At 34.4% G+C, this 20825-nt stretch overlaps 1 protein-coding gene across 3 annotated transcripts in view; it reads left to right on the forward strand.

The window, feature by feature from the left end:
• The window catches only part of ACBD6 (acyl-CoA binding domain containing 6), a 188597-nt gene that overhangs the window by 67053 nt on the left and 100719 nt on the right, over nt 1-20825 (forward strand). For 2 of the 3 annotated variants that reach the window (XM_081824781.1, XM_006736854.3), the window contains exons 4-5: nt 4439-4521; nt 19366-19471. In XM_081824781.1, the coding sequence (XP_081680907.1) occupies nt 4439-4521; nt 19366-19471 (189 nt within the window). Of the gene's footprint in view, nt 1-4438; nt 4522-19365; nt 19472-19900; nt 20782-20825 lie in introns of those variants that run through there. The other variant, XM_081824782.1, reaches the window with a different exon arrangement.

Raw genomic sequence — 20825 nt, forward strand, 5'->3', positions numbered from 1 at the left:
TACAGTAATTAAAACAGTGTGGTATTGGCATAAGGATAAACATAGGGAGCAGTGGAATAGAACTGAGTGTATAAATAAACCCTCATATTTATGATCAATTGATTTTCAATAAGGATTCCAAGACCATTCAATGGAGAAGGAATAATCTCTTAAACAAATGATGCTTGAGGCAACTGGATATCCACATGCAAAAGCATGAAGGTTCCCTTTCTCACACTATATACAAAAATTAACTCAAAAGGGATCAATGATCTAAATAATGAGTTATTATTAAAACTCTTTAAAGTAAACATAGGGATATATCTTCATGATTTTGGATTTGCCCATGGGTTCTTAGATATGACAGCAAAAACACAACCAAAGAAAAAATAGATAAGTAGAACTTGATCAATATTTAAAACTTTACTGCTGCAGAAGTACTCAATAACCTGAAAAGATATCCTACAGAATGGGAGAAAATAATTGCAAATCGTATATCTGATAAAGATCTAGTATCCAGAATACATAAATAACTTTTACGACTCAAGAAAAAAGATAACAACTAATAAATGGGCAAAGGACTTGCATAGACATTTCTCCAAAAAGAAGAGCCCACAATCACATGAAATTAGTTATTAGGGAAATGCACATCAAAACAACAAGATTACTGCTTCACATATACTGAGATGACTGTAGTTAAAAGACAGATAATAACATGTTGGCAACTATGTGGAGATACTGGAAACATCTTACATTGCTAGTGGGAATGTAAAATAGTGCAGCTGCTGTGGAAAATAGTTTTGATAGTTTCTCAGAAAGTTAAACATAGAATTACCATATGACCCAGCAATTCTGTTCTTGGGTATGTACCCAAAAGAAGTGAAAACAGGAACTCAACTATCTGTACACAGATGTTGAAAGCAATATAATAGCCAAAAGGTACACAAAATCCAGATACCCATCAACTAGAGAATGGGTAAACAAAGGTTATTTAGATACAATAGAATATTACTCAACCATAAAAAGGAATGAAGTGCATGATACATGAATGATATTTGCTAAAATGTAGATGAACCTCAAAAACATGCTAAATGAAGGAAGCCAGACACCAAAGTTCACATAATGAATAATTCCAGTTGTATGAAATATCCAGAATGGGTGAATCCATGGAAACTGAAAACAGATTGGTGGTTGCCAGGGTTTCGGGGAGAAGGAACAGTGGAGTGACTGCATTGGGTTTAAGATTTTCTTTTAGGATGATGAAAATGGAGACTAAACAGAAGTAGTAGTTGTACAACATTGTGAATGTACTAAATGCCACTCACTTGTACACTTTAAAATGGTTAATTTTGTTATGTGAATCTAATGTTAATACAAAAAAAAGTGAGGGTAAAATAAACACTTCCACACAAATAAAAGCAGAGATAATTTATTGCTGACTGATCTGCACTATAATAAATATTAAAGGAACTTCTTTAGGTAAAAGGGTAAATATAAAAGACTTTTTTCATTTTGTTTATTTTTAAGATTTTTTATTCATTTGACAGAGACACAGCGAGAGAGGGAACACAAGCAGGGGGAGTTTCAGTGAATGACACCAACAGAAACTTTGATTGTCTCATGAACAACTTTGTGTTCTTGCCCCAGTCTTGCCCCCTAAAACATATTAATTAGCCTTCGGCAAAGAACACTTAAGTTTTCTAACATTCTAAGCATACCCTCACCATAGGGCCTTTGTACTAGCTGTCTCCTATATATCAAACAATCTCCCCCAGATATTTGCAAGGCTCACTTTTTTACTTCCTTTATGTCTTTATTCAAATGACCTTCTCTGGGAGGCCCTAAAATTGCAATTATCTTCCCCACATTTTTTCCATAACACTGATCACTTTTTAATATTAGAAAACTTACTTATTTCTGTCTCTCTCAGACATTACGTATTTCAGTGTGTTAATTTGTATCCTGCAACTTTGCTGTATTTGTTCATTAGTTCTATCAGTTTCTTGTATGTCTATGTGTGTGTATGTAGAGGGAATCTTTAGGTATAAGATCATGTCATCTGTGATTGGAGATCATTTTACCTCTTCCTTTCCAATTTGGATACCTTTTTTTTTTTTTTTTTGCCTAATTGCTCTGGCTAGGACTTCCAATACTGTGTTGAATAGAAGTGTTAGGAGTAGGCATCCTTGCCTTGCTCCTGATCTTTGAGGAAAAGCTTTCAGTTTTTTTTTACTGTTGAGTATGAGGTTAGCTGTGGGCCTTTCATATGTGGCCTTTATTATGTTGAAATCGTTTCCTTCTATTTCTAGTTTATTGAGTGGGTTTTTTTTTTAATCATGAAAGGGTGTTGAATTTTGTCAAATACTTTTTTCTGTACCAATTGAGATGATCACATAGTTTTTCTAAATTTTGTTAATGTGGTGTATCCCACTGATCAATTTTCATGTGTTGAACCATACCATTCTTAAGTTCACAGGAATAAATCCCACTTGGTCATGGTATATAATCCTTTTAATGTACTGCTGTACTCAATTTGCTAGTATTTAGTTGAGGATTTTTTCATCAGTATTCCTCAGATATTGTTCTACAGTTTTCTTCTAGTTTCTGTGTCTGCCTTTGGTATCAAGGCAATGCTGACCTCATAAAATGAGGTTAGGCCTGTTGCCTCCTTTTCAGTTTTTTGGAAGAGTTTAAGAAGGATTGGTGTTAATTCTTTAAATGTTTGGTAAAATTCTTTGGTGAAGTCTTGTAGTTCTGGGCTTTTCTTTGTTGGGAGATTTTAAATTTCTCATTCAATCTCTTTAATGGTTATAGGTCTCTTCAGATTTTTTATTCTTATTCTAAGCATAAGAATTTTATCATGGTAGGTTATATATGTCTAGGAATTTTTGCATTTCTTCTAGGTTATCCAACTTGTTATATAACGTAGGTGTATAATTGTTCACAGTCGTCTCTTAAAATCCTTTTTTAATTCTGTGGTATCAGTTGTAAAGTCTCCTTTTTAATTAATGATTTTAGTTGTTTACTGTCATTTTTCTTAATGTAGAACAGCTCATTTCTTTTTATCAGAGAATAATATTCTATTGTATAGATGTTCCACAGTTTGTTTATTTGTTCACCTATTGAAGGATATCTTGGTTGCTTCTAGGTTTTGCCAGTTATAAAAACAACAACACTGCTCTAAACATTGATGTTTTGTGGATATGAATTTTCAATTTTGGGGGATAAATACCTAGAAACAAGATTGCTGGATCATGTATATGTAAGATTATGTTTAGTTTAGTTTTAGAAGAACTGCCAAACCATCTTCCAAAATAGCTGTTCCATTTTGCATTTCCTCTAGCAATGAATGAGAGTTCCTGGTGGTTTCACATTTTTACCAGCATTGGGTGTTATCAGTCTTTTGTATTTTAGCCATTCTGAGAGGTGTGTGGTAATATATCATCCGTTTTAATTTGCACTTCCGTAACAGTGTATGATATTGGACATCTTTGCATTTGCTTATTTGCCATCTGTGTATCTTCTGTGGTAAGGTATCTGTTCACATCTTTTGCTAATCTTAATTTTCTGCTTTTTGAGAATATTGAGGGTCAGGGCCTATTGAATATTTGATTTTGGAAAGTCTTCCAATGACAATTTGCTTCTTTTTTCATTTATTTTAAAGATTTTTTTTTATTTATTTATTCATGAGAGACAGAGAGAGAGAGAGAGAGGTAGAGGGAGAAGCAGGCTCCCAAGGAGCAGGGAGCCCGATGTGGGACTCGATCCCAGGACCCTGGGATCATGACCTGAGCCGAAGGCAGACGCTTAACCATCTGAGCCACCCAGGCGCCCCTTTTTTTTTTTTAAAGATTTTTTTTTTTATTTATTTATTCATGAGTCTTTTTTCATTTATTTTAGATCATAACCTCCTTTCCTCTCCCACCTTCTCTCCTTCCTTCTTGCCACCTAAAAATATTTATTTTTATTTTTATTTTCTATTTATTTATTTATTTAACTTATTTTTCTTTATGGTTGAGTTTGAAGTTTTACTACAGTTTAGTTTTTTTCTTATTTGGAAACTTTAATTTTGCTAACTAGATATGATTTTCATGATCACATTTACATCTGATAATTATAGTGATACTGATATTTCATTTTCATTTTTCTACATTGAGCATCAATATTTTCCACAGTCAACAAAGCTGACATAATCAGCTAAGGGAATGGTGGACTTTAGTGGCTCAAGAGCACAGTAGTGAAATGACCTTGGTTTGCTAGTGGGTACTCGTTCCATTAGTTTGATGACCTGAGGGTCATCTTGCCTTTTGGATAGCATCTTGAAATTGTTACTAAGGCCTTAGAAAAATGGTGGACCTCAAATCTTTAGTATTACTTAGCAAGGTAGTATTTTATAACTATTTTAAATACACACTGCCTTAATGCATGTGTCTTTTTTTCACCTTCTTTCCTCCTACAGTCACCAGAGAAGAAAGGAAAAGAAGCAAATACTGGTTTTGGTGGGCCTGTTGTTAGTTCTCTGTATCATGAAGAAATCATCAGGTAATTTCTCTTCTGGTTTTTGATAATAGAGATACATACATCTAAATGTGTATATACGTGTGTGTGTGTGTGTATTTTTAATTCTGAAAACTTCCATCTGTGAAGAACTTTTTCTTAATATGAAACTAATTTGGTGGTATCTCTAGTAGTATAATAAATAGGAAAGAATTTTTTAGGTATATTATCTTTGAAATCAGTAAGTGTCTGAGTCAGTGCCAGATAGTAACTTTTCCCACCACATAAGTAGTTGGTAGGGCAAGGTTTTGTGTCTCACACAATCTGAAGCTGTGGGGTTTTGTTGTTGGTGTTAGTTTTCCTCAGAATACCTTATTTCTTTGTGTGTGTGAGTGTGTGTATATTTGTGTTTAGGTTTATTCACAATACTGATAAAAATGCCATTATCCTTTTTTTTTTTTTTTTTTTAGTATGGCTCCAGTCTGAACTGAAGTATGTAAGGGAAGGTGTTGATTCAGTCCCATGAAGCTTATACAATTTCTAAATATGTTTATGTTCTTTTTTTAGAAAAAAAAGTTTTAAATTTTTTGTTGTCATTGTGAAATTAGCATTATTTCTTTTAAAGATTAAAAATCATGTTGAGTATAAAATGGTACACTAAAGAGAATATTATGGAGGATTCTCAAAAAATTAAAGAATTACTGTATGATCCAGCAATTCAGCTTCTGGTTTTATATGCAAAAGAATTGAAAACAGGATCTCAAAGACCTATTTGCACACCCATGTTCATAGCAGCACTATTCATAATAGCCAAGAGGTGGAAGCCACCCAAATGTCCATCGACAGAAGAATGGATAAACAAAATGTGGTATATATACATATAATAGAATCTTATTCAGTCTCAAAAAGGAAGGAAATTCTGACACAGGCTATAGAACATGGATGAACCTTAAGGACATTATGCTAAGTGAAATAAGCCATTCATAAAAAGATAAATACAGTATGATTCCTCTTATATGGAGGTATCAAGAGTAGTCAAATTCATAGAAACAAAAAGTAGAACTATGGCAGTTGTCAGGAGCTGGAGGAAGTGGGAAATGAGGAGTTGTTATTTAATGGGTGTAGAGTTTCAATTTTGCAAGATAAAAATTTCTGGGGATTGGTTGTACAACAATGTGAATAACATTACTGAACTGTACACTTAGAAATGATTAAAATGGTAAATTTTATGTTATGTGGGGTTTTTTTTAACCACAATTTTAAAAATTCTTAATGGTCATCTTGTATTATTTAACAAGGATCTTACATTTTATATGTTATGTATAAAATTTCTTTGATAATATTTCAGCACTATGTGAAAATCAGGAAAAGGATTTTGTCCTGCTTTAAAGTCATGTGACACATTCTTCTAAGATTTTTTGTCTTGGCCTTATTTTTTTAAGTCATCTAAATTTTAGCCTTCTTCTATATTCTGGAACGTATTATTAAGATATGAAACAGTGGGAAACATGAATGTGAACCACTGAAAGCCTTTTAACTATTACAAACATTAATTTTGCCATTATTAATAGCAAATCAGAAATCACAGCACTTAGTCATTTTCTTATATTCAAGAAATCATTTTGTAATTAAACTGAATTCCATTATAATAAACTAGATCATGATAAAAATTAAACTGAAATGTTGGATTATTTCAGTAAAGGATCAGATGTGATCCCTATTGTTTCTGAAGTATAAGAATGCAGTTGCAACAATGAATATAGGCTATTTGTTGACGTTTATGTAGTCAAATTTTGCTTGTACTTAGGTGAAATATACCTGGTGTTTTATTTTTCCAAGAGGAAGTTGTGCTTTAACTGATGTTAATTGCAGTTTCTTGGCAGAATTAAGTTCAGCTGAGGTGAAAGTGACAGGTTTTAGAGCTTTAGAAAGGTTAAATGGTAAACTTAGGTGAAAGGAAAAGTTCTGTAGAACCAGTGTTTTTAAAAAGAACACTAAAAAAGTATTTTGTATTTATTTCTTTACTTACTTTAGAGAGGGGGAGAGAGAGCATGAGCAGGAAGGGCACAAGGAAAGGGAGAGAATCCCAAGCAGGTTCCACATGCTCAGCATGGAGCCTGACCAGGACTTGATCTCATGACCTGAGCTGAAATCAAGAGTCGGATGGTTAACCGACTGTGCCTCCCAGGAGCCCCTAAAAAAGTATATTGAAGGTCTGTTTTGGGTATTTTAATATATATAGTCTTCTAAATTTTTTTTAATTTTTAAAGATCAGGAAAATCAGTATCTAATAAACTCATTTAATAAGGCTTGGGCTCCATTGTTCTGGCAGCTTTCCTGACTAATGTGCATTGTAGGTGATAAGGTAAGGCCCATTTTTGTTCTATTGTAAATGTGCTTGAGCCAAGGGCCACTGGGGCCAATTCTGAGCCTGTTTTGGTTCTGACCCTTATTTCTCCTCTGTCACAGAAAGTGACAATATAATGTCATAGGTACAGATCTCTGTGTTAATATTCTAGAGCCCTGACACCAATTTTTTTAAAGATTTTATTTATTTTAGAGAGGAGGGGAGGGGCAGGAGAGGGACAAGCCAACTCCGTGATAAGCGCAGAGCCCAACGTGGGGCTTGATGCGGGTCTGGATCTTACAACCCTGAGATCATGACCTGAGCCGAAATCAAGAGTCGGCTGCTTAACTGACTGAGCCACCCCAGTACCCCCTGACACCAGTTTTTCATTATGAAGCTGGTTAATTGTTCTGTAGTGTAATGGAGGAGATGTAGTGTGAGGCTAATTAAATATAAAATACTATGAAGCCAAACTGCCAGCATTCAAATGTTGGTTCCACCACTTACTAGCTCTGTGACCATAGACAAGTTACTTTATTTGCAAAATGGGGGTAATTATATTACCTTTCTTATATGACACTTAGGTGGATCATATGAATAGTATACATAGGCATCCTAGAATAGTATCTAGCACAAAATAAGTTACTATGTAACTGTGAACTTTTATTAGTATTGTTATTCGACACAGAACTCCCACAGCAGGGACCCAGAGCACAGGGCTTATGTTAGGAGCTAAAATCACATGTTGGTCTGGTTCTAGAATTAAGTACAGGTTTTTTGCTTTTGCAAGAGAAAATGGAAAATAAGAAAGGAAGAGCCAGTACTATTAGAATCTATGTTTGGAACTATAGAAACAAAAGAGTGACAAATCTTTGAACTCACAGACAGTTGCTCTAATCTTAAGATCAGATGTGTTTCATTTATACTGCAGATGGGCAGAAAAAGCTCTGATTAATAAGCATAGGGCTTTGCAAAGAGTCAAATGCTTCTGTACTACATATACTGACTCACTTAACAAGAAATCACTTTTGGTGACTTGTATGCTTAGAAGGTTTTATCTAGAAGTTGACACATAGACTGAGAAATTAGGGCAAGAATTAAAAATACAATAAATGAAGCATGTACAATGTCCAGTCTACCCTGCAATAAGATTTGGTCTTCCCTGTTAAATTTTGTAGTTTGATGCTATGTAATCTATCAGAATTTTATTAATCCCACTTAGACAGGCAGCCATCTGGACCTTCTCTAAGCAAGACCAGACCAGCATACAACTAAGATGATTGATGGGCTCTGGAATTGATTAGTTGTTCTGTGAGACAAATGAACTGTTTTGGCAGAAAATACCAGAGGTCACTGCTGTGGTCAGACACAAAAGCCTGTAGAATTTTAAAGAGATGCTTTCATCATTGACTTATAAAGTTAAAAATTTTTAAACAACATTGGATTTTGAAAATATTTTATAAATATCTTTTGATTGGCTGCTCTTTAGTTCTGATTATGAAGTGGCATAATATAAATATAATAAACTACAATGAAAGTGATTATGCTTTAATTTTGTATTTTTGGTAAAAATATGAACTGGAATGAAAGCATAAAAGCTTATCCCTTACACATAAATTGTACTCTAAAATTTTCCTGAAAGAGGTGTAATTGGAGAAAAAGCTACATATATTGTTTTATTAAGTGATTTATAAAATCAGATGGTATAAAATTCCATTCAGTTATTTATTCAAAGTTTCACATTGTTAGATAGCCATCTGTTTGGACAAATCCATGTAAGACTCCAAAGTTTCAAGAGTATGTGTTATACATATTTTAATTTTAAAATTTGAATATTTGGATTTTTTTGCTTTCAATTGGCTAAGTCGTTCTGGGATACTACTGTACCATTGATACCACTTTTCTCAGCACCAGAAAGATTATCCTGCTTCCCTACATCTGTTTGGCTGGTAGTAGTGAAATCCTTTCCTATTTCACTGTGTTGCCCATGATCAACACTGTGTTAACATTTTGGTGATAGGTGATAAATTGGATGACATATGTCTTGTTACATTCTGGTTATTCTTTGAGGACTACACAAGTGTGTATAGGCAAGTGGGCAACTCCCCCTTGAGAATCTGACTGCTCAGAATGAACTTGAGTTATGGATTTATTCAGCCTGTAAAACCTCAGCTGGCATAAATAATTGAGAAAGCAAAGGTTTTTCTGTGGTGCATACCTCAGGGACTCATGGCTCCCTTCCTCCTCTCTACCTCCCTTTCTTATGAAAATGATCCCAGTTGCACTCCTAGATAATAACACACCAAGCAATTAAAAGCCATGGGTGGCTGGAGAGAGGAGAAAAGGTTTAGTTAATGAGCTTTTCCTCTTCCAGTGCCCAGGAGAGCCTTAGGAATGACAAGGCGATTAAAGCGAAGAGATAATTATAGATTATGTGAAAATGGGTCCCTTGGGACAAGCAGGTCTTGCCATAAACAGTAACTGTTGTAAGAGTCTCCTGGCTCTCATATCCACCCTTTTTTTACGTGCTTTATTTAGCTCCTGTGTGCTCAGTGTCATGATGCCAACCAAGCATATAGGTAGATCCACCTGTTTGTAGATCAACAGCCCTTTCTGAACAAGGGGTCATTCCTCAGCAAAAACCATCATCCTCTCCTCCTCTCTCCTTTTCTTCTTTTTTCTTCCCCCTCTTCCTTTTCCTCACCTTGTTGTCTCTTTTCTGTCTGCCTCTCTAATCTTATCCTTATCACTATATAGTATCTGTGAAATGCTAGACACTTAGACTCATTTACAAAGTTTTTAGTGTATGTGTGTGTGTGTGCACATATAGATACATAAAGTTATGGTACACTCTATCCATTATAATAAAAGGTATGTATATATTATACATAATATAAATAAATGTTTTCCTCTGTTAAAATGCTTTACAGACATACTTAAAGGAAGATATTTTAAAAGTGTAGCAAAGATGCTAGAATTGTAAGTCATCTTCTTAACTCTCATTTAATTATTATCAGCTGTTCTCTCAATACTGAAAGCAAGCAATTTTGGTTCATTTCATTGCCTTTCAATTTATGAGAATTTTGCTGATTGCATTGTATATGGTAATAAATGCTTGGTGTTTGTCGAAGTAGGAATTCTGTGTGAAAAAGGCATTATAACATTAATTACATGGTTTTATTTATAAATTTTACCCAATATAAAATGTTATGTAAGTATTTTACCAGTATTTTATGTAAAGTATGTCGTTCCTGGGTCTCTTATGTCACATTGGTCTACGCTCTCTCTCCCCCTCATTCCTAATATATCAGAAATTCTGTTTCTTCATGTTCCACAATAATCCAAATTCATCTAGTTTTCATTATCACCACTATCATGCCTTTGGCAATACTGTCACTGCTCTTAAACAATCATCATCTCTTGGCCAGGACAGTACAGAATGGATTCCTTCTTCCTTTGCTGTTTCCTCCGGATTTATAACTCATATCATCATATCACTCTCCTGCTTAAAGCTCTTTAATGGTTTCTCATAGCACTTAGGATAAAATCTAAAATTCCTTAACATGTCTCACAGGGCCCCTCATCATCTTATCTAATGCCGTTTTCCCCTCACCTCCCCCTTATTGACGCCGTTCCATCCACATTGGCTTATTTTTATTTCCTTAGAGGTCCAATTAATAGTTGTTAGATGAATTAATTGATAATGTTATATAAGGGTATATGAGAAAGGACTCAGCATACAACATATGTTGAAATCTTAAGGTAATAATACCAACTAACATTTATTGACCATTAATTATAAGCTAGTTACCATACTGCATGTGTTATATATATTATTTCACTTAATCTTCAGAATGATCCTATGAGATGTAGGTATTAATATCCCTATTTTACAGACGAGGAAACTGAGACTCAGAGAGGTGAGGTTACTTGCCCAGGGTCACATGATTAGTACTCTGCTGTTGCTATACTATACTGCTCCTGAGATGGTTGAGGAATCCTTGTGTTCTGCAACTAGTGAAAGTAATTTCGATAGTTGTTATTACATGAACATAATGCATATTTTCCATTTAAACTTTTAAATCCCTTTTCTTCCATTTAGTGTTTTTTAAAATTTGCTTTACTGGTAAAATTAGAAACTATAGTCTTTCATCTATCAGTATACTGATGGTGATGCTTCTTTTGGATTAATTGAATTTATTGATTTTAGACTTACCTTAATGTTTGAGAATGTATCTCGGCTCTATAGAACCTGTTAGCCAAGGGTTTCTATAGATTTTTCTGATGTGGCCACTGGTTTTCCAGGGATTGATCAGAATTGAAATACATTTTTTCGTACAGGTATTTAAAGTATCAGAAATTTTCAGTCAACTATTTTAGAGTTAAGCAGGTTTTAAGAGGTGAAAACGCATTTTTAGTAACTACTGTCTATAAATTATGGCTAGATAACTTTTCTAGAATAACAAATTATATACAAGAAGTACTTGGGATATTGATCTTTCCTTTGTTATTGCTTCCTTGCAAAAATGTGAGAAAAATACATTAACAGCATATTAACAACATAAATAAGAAATAAAACTTTTTATTTGAGGCTTTTAAGAATTTTCTAGGGGTGCCTGGGTGGCTCAGTCAGTTGAGTGTCTGCCTTCGGCTCAGGTCATGATCTCAGGGTCCTGGGATTGAGCCCTGCATCAGGCTCCCTGCTCAGTGGGGAGTTGGCTTCTCCCTTTGCCCCTCCACTCCCCACTCATTTTTCTGTCAAATGAGTAAAATCTTAAAAATAAATAAAAAAAAAAATAAATTTTCTAGACATAGAATTAAGTATGCTGTATATATAACCCAGTCGAAAATAGTTACAATTTGGTGGAGAAGACATTGCCATTACTGCATAACAGGAAGAGGGAAAACTAACTGGTTGAAACCAGTTGCAGATATAGTAGCACTCTGAGTGGGAGGATTATGATTCAATGTATATAAATTCTTTCAGTCATTCAGCTGTCCATTTGGCACTGTGTATTTTGAACCTACTTTATTTCTTCATTGACTCTAAAACACCCCTGGTTTTAGAATACCGTTATTTAAATACCATTAAGAAAAAGATGCTGCTAATTAATTGTAAGGTGTTAAAGATTATAAGATTCATCAGAGGGGCGCCTGGGTGGCTCAGTTGGTTAAGCGACTGCCTTCGGCTCAGGTCATGATCCTGGAGTCCCGGGATCGAGTCCCACATCGGGCTCCCTGCTCAGCGGGGAGTCTGCTTCTCCCTCTGCCTCTGACCCTCCCCCCTCTCATGCTCTCTCTATCTCAGTCTCTCTCTCAAATAAATAAAATAAAATCTTTAAAAAAAAATAAGATTCATCAGAAATGTTAAAATATGAAAAAAATTGTGTTTTAGAATCAAGGAAATATGGTAACTTAATGAACAATTTCTAAAGGTCTTTTTTGCCAATTAGGATTTCAGGAATTATTTTAAGAACAACACTACAAACAGCAACAACAACAACAACAAAAGCACTTTCTTAAGTGCCTTGATCTGAATGCTAGGCTTCTTGAGCATAGTTACTGCCCCAGCATTGTTTGCCTTCTCAAGGGCATATGACCAAAGTATCTCAGAAAAGATGTACTATTTACAAGATTTTACCTGGAAGATCATAGTATAGATTCTCATTTATGGTCTTTGTAAGATTGAGATTCGAAAACAGTGTTTTACAAGGTAAAATTTAATATCCAAAATTTTAATTAGATATTAATTAAAAGTGGGGATTTTTGATGTGCTAGGTATGACAGCTCTATTTAATTCTTCAGTTAGGAGCTGACTTTACCTATTTCCTTCTCCCAAATAAGCCTTACACCAGCTTTGCCAAAAACCTTTGAGTAAGAACAAATTTTTCCTGTTCAGGAGAAAGGCAACTGTAAGCAAAATTAAAATATGCTTATATAATTTTTTTTTATATTTGTAAGTTAAAACATGCTTTTTTTTAAAATACAGAGTATCTTAATTTCTATGTAGACATTTTATCTCAGCTCCCAAAGTATTGATAGTTTAGTCATATCAAAGGTTATATATAGATACATATAAAATAAAGATTATACATTTACATATATACATAAAGGTTGTATAAAAAAGAATCAGCATTAGACTTTGGGCTTTGTATTTGTCATACAATGATAGAATGTTGGTAATCTAGTCAAAATGAGATCAGTGAGATGACATCATTATTTCCTTACATTGTATTTGGACAGAATAACGAGTCTTTACCTTTCAGATTGACAATTTTTTTTTAAGATTTATTTATTTATTTTAGAGAGGGAGAGAGAGAGCTTGGGAGGGAGAGGCAGAGGAAGAGGGAGAGAATCTTAAGCAGACTCCACACTGAGTGTAGAGCCTGATGTGGGGCTCGATCTCACGGCCCTGAGATCACGACCTGAGCCAAAACCAAGAGTTGGATGCATAACTGACTGCTCCACCCGGGCGCCCCCCCAGATTAACAACTTCTGACCATACATTTGTCAAATAAATTAGGAACTTAAATTCCTGCAAAGAAGTAGTATTCAGCAACAGTACTCCTGAATTTTCTAAGACAGCCAACAGGCTTTCATTTTAGAAAGACTGGCTCCTAAAGAGCTTCACAGTGTCTTTTCTGTGAGTTTATGTTCATTCTTCAATCTCAAAGATCTAGAAAAAGATACATACTCCAGGGACAGAGTAGCAATAATAAAACTCATTTGAAACTGAGGTGTAAACTAAAATACCAAAGGCTGTATCTTTGTAGTGAGACAAGTGCTTAGGTACCCTGCATACCCTCGGTCTGAGTATTGAGGAAACCAGACAGATTAATAGTTAGATGACTATTTGTGAATATGTGAATAGAAGGTGAACCATTTTCTGAGAGTTGCTTTAGCCAAGGTCCTAATTGAGCTTTGTATTTGTCCCAGTAGAGAGATACCTCAGAATGCTTTTTTTTTTTTTTTGTCTCAAATTAATTCTTTTGGTCACAGTTCATAATTGGCCTCACTGACTTTTCCCCCTACTATGGTTCATTGCTAATCATACCTCCTACTTGAGGATAGTTGCCTTTTCAGGGTTTTCTGTTTGTTTTAGATATGCTGAGGTTAGTGTCTGAATCAAGGAGCTCTTTGGATCTGTATCTGGTATCTCTCTGATTTATTTCCCAACACCCTACCATAGCTAAGTCCCTTGAGCACTTCTTTTTGTTGATGCTTTTCCTTTTCTTTCTATTCTTTGGAATATTCTTCTTTCTATTCTTCAGTAACCCAGCTGGGTGGTCAATTCATTCTTCAAAGCTAGCCTATAATGTCAGCTCTTCTGTAGTGCTTTTATTTGACCATCCTTAGTTGACTAGCCCACTCCTTATTTTGGGCCTCTACTTTATAGAATATTGGGCTAGTTTGACACTCAAAGCAACTTTTTGCTATTGTACTCCCTAAGAGAATTTTGGAAGACTATGTTCTCCTTTAAAATCTTATGATAACATCTAAAATTCTTATTTAAAAGTTTAAGTATATTACAAAGAGCATAATTTCTGGTATTTTATAAATAATGATATTTTAAATCTTTTAGATGAATCTAAATACTCTCAATGATAATCCATTTTTTAAAATACATAAATATACTACCATTGAGAGAAACTGGGAAAATGGTACGCAAGATCTCTCTGTATTATTTCTTATAGTTGCATGTGAATCTTTAGTTGTCTCAAAATAAAAAGTTTAACTAAAATAAAATCCTGATCTTGGGGCACCTGGGTGGCTCAGTCGTTAAGTGTCAGCCTTCAGCTCAGGTCATGATCCCAGGGTCCTGGGATCGAGCCCCGCATCGGGCTCCCTGCTCCTCAGGGAAGCCTGCTTCTCCCTCTCCTACTCCCCCTGCTTGTGTTCCCTCTCTCGCTGTGTCTCTCTCTGTCAAATAAATAAATAAAATCTTTAAAAAAATAAAATCAAATCAAATCCTGATCTTGATTTAAAAATACATGAACAAGGGGTTCCTGGGTGGTGTAGTCGGTTAAGCATCCGACTCTTGGTTTCTGCTCAAGTTGTGATCCCAGGGTCGTGAGATTGAACCACTTGTCAGGCTCCACACCCAGCGCGAAGTCTGCTTGAGTTTCTCTCTCCCTCTGCCCCTCCCCCACTCACGGTCTCTCTCTAAATATAAATAAATCTTAAAAAAAAATACATGAACAAGGTCTTTAACAGAAATTTTACATCATTCCTTTTTCTCCTTTTATTCTACTTCTCCCACACAATTTTATTTTAAAGTAATATATTTTGTGTAATCTTATCATACAATCATAATTCTCTGTAACAAAAATATGTATGTAAGTTGGACTTCTTTAAATTTAATTTTCTATAACCCAAAACTTTATGCATTAAATCTTTTCCCATTTGAGTTATCATTGTTATTGTTTCTATACAGCTGATCAACATACATCATAAATATTGTTAAGTAATTATTAAACATAAGTAAAATTTAATTGAAAATGTATCTTAATGAGATGAATGAGGCTTTTAGAAATAGTTTAACAGATGAATTTTTTTTTATTAAAATGAGACAGAGTATCAAGTCTGTTTTGTGTTTTATTTCAGCTCTTCCATCCTCTAACCTTAGCTATAGAATATTTCCCAACACCAGTTTTTAACGAGAATTGTCCCTTTGTTTGGTACCAAGGAAGGTTTTATATCTTGGGATAGTCAACCTAGGATTGATTTTTTTTCCCCCTAAACCTTTCCTAGTATATTAGTTACAGAGCATTTCTAAGCAAAAGAGTAACAGGTTTAATTAATAGTCATTTGCTAAGTCTTAGCAAAGTCTTTTTTTTTTTTATATTTCTTAGAAGTATTGCATAATAAGGAGAGAGGCATATGCCTTTCTGATATAACCTAGGAGGGGAGTGATCAGAACAGAGGAAAATTTGAAAAGGACAATGGTGATGAGATAGTTACCACAGGAGTCTCTCCAGGTAGATCAGTTAAGGGAAAAAAAATGCATTTATTTACAAGTTGAGCTGAAAATTGATTCACTTAAAATTTTAATTTTTTTTCTAACTCAAGTTTTTCATACCTGCATATCCCTTTAAAGGTCTTTGTGTACCTCCACAGAGCACAAAGGTACACATTTCTTAGTTTGAGGAATTATATGTGTTTATATTTGTGTAAGTATTGGCTTACTCTATTTTGTATTTTCCTTCATTCAGTAAAGAATTTTTTCATTGTCTATTTACTGGCATACTATTTTTTTTCTGATTGAGAGTTTAATATATAAATTGAAATATTTATTGAATGTATCTCTCTGAGCTAGTCCCATAAAAGCATTTTTTTAATTCTACAAAAGAGGTGAAATAGTAGCTAATGGACTCTAGGTGCCTTGCTGTGAAGCTTGTTTGAAATACTCTTTTGATAGGAAAATGCAATCTTCATTGAAAGTGGTACAGATAACATTTTTAGGAGTATGCAAGGATCTGTTCTTCCTGTGGTTGATGAATGACAGCCATACTTAACACCACTCCTCTCTTCCATAAGGGTGTGTCCTCATATTTCAAAAGAATTTCAAAGAAAACCAGTGGGTTTTTTTTCCCCTTCAGATATACAATTGTATTTTCTGTCAATTTCAGAAAATTTGGAGTAGAGAGATAGACTTTCTGTCTTTTGCTAGGGATAATGTGGGATATCTTTGAAGATAGTATCTTGGTCGTAACTCTTGCTTATCCATAGAGAATGGATATGGTAATTTTATCACTCAAATTCAGCAAAGAGAGGGAGAGAGATAACTGGCTAAAAATTGTAAGAGAAAGGAAGATAAAGTGAGAAGATGTGAAAGAGCACTAACATTTGTTTAAGCTCTACTGTATTTGGTAATGGTTGAATTCATTTGCACGTTTTATTTAAGGTAAGTATGGTTATAGAGGGAAAGATTTCCTACAGAATGCTGTATTAACAGGGGAATGTAGACAGGAAAAGAGAATTAGATTTGTAAATTGTACATAATCTTGTTGGAGGCAAGAGATATGGAAAGATGTTGCTCCAGATGTTTCTCCATTTTGGACACTAGGTGGTGACATTGTATAAAGACAGCTTGGTTGCTGGCAGGTACTAGAGTCAGTCTTGGAGTGGGGATAACTTAGCAACTAAACTTAAGAGTATCACTTATTTTTCTTTTTTGTCTTAGTCACTTAGCTTTGTGGCACATTTGTGGTGATTTTACTGAATTTCTTTTTTATACTTAATTTACATTGTATATTGTACCCATAAGCAGCATTTTGTAAGTCCTCTATGTGCCTGACGTATTTAATGGTGATAAACAACAGATGATGAACTGGTATTCAGATGAAAAAAACGCCCCTGCCCTCCAAAATATTCATATGCCCAAATAAAAATAATTTATATAAGTGATGCATAATACACATTGAAAATATGAAATATATTAAATAAAAATTTAAGTAAGTTTGTACTGTATTTATTCTTTCACTGGTTAAGGCCTAAGTATATATACACATTTGGGATTCAGGAAGAAAGACCTCATAGATTGAGAAGGGTCCTCCCCATCTATGAATAACCCTTACTCATTACTGGGTAAGGGTAACCTGTATCCAAAGGATCCTCTTTACCTTCCTTTCTGTGCCCCACCACCAATTCTCCATTGATTTCAAGTTCAAAACAACTGGGGAATAGTGCATTTTTTGTTACAATTCAAAATGATACAGTCCTTTCTCTTGCAGTTAGAGTTGCTGCCTCTTAAATTAGAGGGGCCTTTCTTACTGGATCGGATGAAAATAAAGGGTCCCTATTATTCCCAAGTCAGAATTTTTAATACACTTCCACAGAAACAGTGTTTTTTGTGAGAGTTAGGTATAGCTAAAGTGGTATTACATACAGCCTTAATTTTAAAAGTCATACTTGTCCATTCTCAGACTTCTCTGTTTTCTTTCGGAGTAAGTGATCTGGAAGAGCATTTTCTCCTCAGCAAAATGACCTTTTCACATTCCTTTTAAACCTGTTTCTTCTTGGAAGTCTACCTCATTTTTTCCAGCTGAACTCTGTACTCTTATAGGCCTTTTTAAAGATCCATCTTTACTTTATGTTAATCATATATATTTTTTTCTCATCCCAACTGTACTGTACATGTATTGAACATAAAGTTTCTTGTTTATCCTTACATCATCAACAGAATCTTGCCCAGTGTCTTGCATGTGTAGGTGCTCAATTAAATACACCACACGCATAAGGAAAGCTTAGATGGTTAATGCCAAAGTGGGGTGTTTTAAGTTAATTACCTCTGAGTGAAAATAGCTTTTTATAAGGTATAAGGTATTTAAATTGGCTTTTAAGATAGAAGGACTCCTAAGGCCAATAGCTTTCATTTCTGATGAATGGAAGCTATGGCCCTGCAGGTTATAAAACATACTAGTATAATTTTTGGAACTCAAATTGCATTCTTTTATGCCTGTCCAGAAGATGTAGTCCACATATAGAACGGTTTCTTTGATAATATTCCAAATTACTGATTTTTTTGGGAATTACTGTTTTTTTTGAGACTCTTCATTGAAGCTCCCATACTCCCACATACACGCAACACACTCAGAAAAATGCACACACATTTACACAATTCTGTATACTATTTTTGAGAACTCATAGACCTCATGTTAAGAACTTCTGCATTAGATTCTAGAATAGACTAGCTGACTAGTCGAGATGTGGCTTGATATGATAGAAAAATGTACTATATACAAAATCAGTTGATCTGAGTGAGTTCTAGCTCTTGTTTTACCTGTGATAAATGTGATGCCATTTGGCAGGTCATATAATCTCTTTACCTGTTTCTTTGTGAAGTTCTTGGAAAAGTGTGAATGAATGTAGTCCACCAATATACTTAGAATAGTGCTGGGTATAATATGCTTCCCAGTTTTTGTTCCTGGTCTTTGTTTCTAATATTTCGTGAAAGATTTCTGAATTTTGTGATGCTCTGTCTTTCCCTTAAGAAAATTGCTTTCTGTTTTTAAGAAAATTACATTAGTGTATATGTGTATGTATGTATATATGTGTGTGTACACACACACACACACACACTATTTTAAACTTGGGTAGCAATCAACTTATTATGTTATCCTGTAAGACAAGTAGTAAGCTGTGCCCTGATCTTTTGAAACCTCTGTATAGACAATAGCAAATAACCTCGTTATTGCAGTGCTGCTATTGAAAATTGAGTCAGGACATCTGTGCCTGTCAGTGTGTAAAAGGAACTGGGGAGAGGAAGAGGGCTGAGAAAATCTACTCAAGGTGTTATATCAGTGTACCAGTGAAACTTGTTAAAGCAGATGAAGCTTTTCCCTATTATAGTTGCTAAGAACTTTAGTCTTTAGAGATTGGATATATTATGTCTTATGGAAAATCCATTATTGTTCATGTAAAATTCTTTATGAAAACAAATTCCATTGATGTTTGTTAGCAGTAAACAGGTTGTGTTAAAAATATGTAACTTTTATGTATTACCTAGTAAGACAAACACTTTTTATTTTTACTCTAATTAGGGAAGAAGACAAAAACATATTTGATTACTGCAGGGAAAACAACATTGACCATGTAACCAAAGTCATCAAATCGAAAAATGTGGATGTGAATATGAAAGATGAAGAGGTATGGAAAACATGCCTTGTTAATTATTTTCTTATGCTTTGTTATTCTGCCCCAGTGCTTTTTTTCAAAATGGCCTATGAACTACAGCTCAAAGTATAGTATGGTTAAGATTGTATCAGAATATCTATATGAGATAGTGTTACCCAGTTAAGATACTTTTTATGTATGTATCCATCCATCTGTTTATGTTGTGTAAATTACTAGCTGAAACTTGCTGCAGTGGAATAACTTCTGTTTCTTCACAATAAAGGGAGAGACTGTTAACCTAATAAGTGAAATCTATAGGTAATATGAAAATATTTATAAATAGTTTTAGTGTCTTCTTTCATTATACTTTAAACAGGTATATTGTCCTTTGCTCAGTGAATATATTTCTAGAAAACAATGTGTCAGAATTTTGATAAATCCATTCTTTTTCTTTTTTTTAAGAGAGGAAGAGAGAGAGATAGGGTAGGGCTGGGAGGGGCAGAGGGGGAGACTCTCAAGCAAGCTCCACACCCAGCACGGAGCCTGATGTGGGGCTAGATCTCACAACCCTGAGATCATGACCTGAGCTGAAATTAAGAGTCGTCCCAATTGAGCCACCCGGTCACCCTGGTAAATCCATTCATTTAAATGTGGACCTGCTACGTAAAGGGATTCTATACTAAATTATTTTGTAAAATATATTACTTTTTATTTTATTTGTTTTGTGAATAAAACTGTTCACATTTTGAGCTTAAACTGTCCCTGAATTATAGTTGTTAAATAGGGAGCAAAATTTACTAATTCAGTTTTACTCATTTTACTCATTCTTTGATAATGCAGTGAAAGATGATCAAAATGACTGAAAGGTGGCAATTGTTAGGAAGAAGACATGCAGTGATCATAGATAATGTGTGGAGTAGATAAATAATCAATGTACATATTGATAGCTCTTTATACAGGTTAACCCTTAATATTATCTGATTGTTAGGCAGTGTCTTTCCTGTAATACATTGTCAATGACATCTGGAAAGACTATAATTCGGTAGTATAGGGGGACCAGTAATAGTGTTTGTTCTCCCCTAAGTAATGAAACAAACAGCTAAGAAAGATGTAGCTAGAGAATAGTAGAAGCCAGATTGGGAAATAATAAAACCAGGTCTTTTGATCCAACTAGGGTGTTTTTTTGCCTTTCAGGATTAGAATACATTTCCCGCCCCCCCCCCCCCCAGTAAATCAGGTGTTACTGCTTCCCTTGATTTTATTGTTTTTTATTTTTGTACTTGGGAGTTAAGATTTTTATAAAATTAATACATGTAGGTAGTTGAACAAAAATCTGTACTATAAGTCTTCTAACAAAAAAGTATTCCCTTACCTGTACCCTTCTCAT

This window comes from Leptonychotes weddellii, chromosome 6 (genome assembly GCF_054177405.1).
Source record: "Leptonychotes weddellii isolate Sample4059 chromosome 6, ASM5417740v2, whole genome shotgun sequence".
Classification (NCBI taxonomy): domain Eukaryota; kingdom Metazoa; phylum Chordata; class Mammalia; order Carnivora; family Phocidae; genus Leptonychotes; species Leptonychotes weddellii.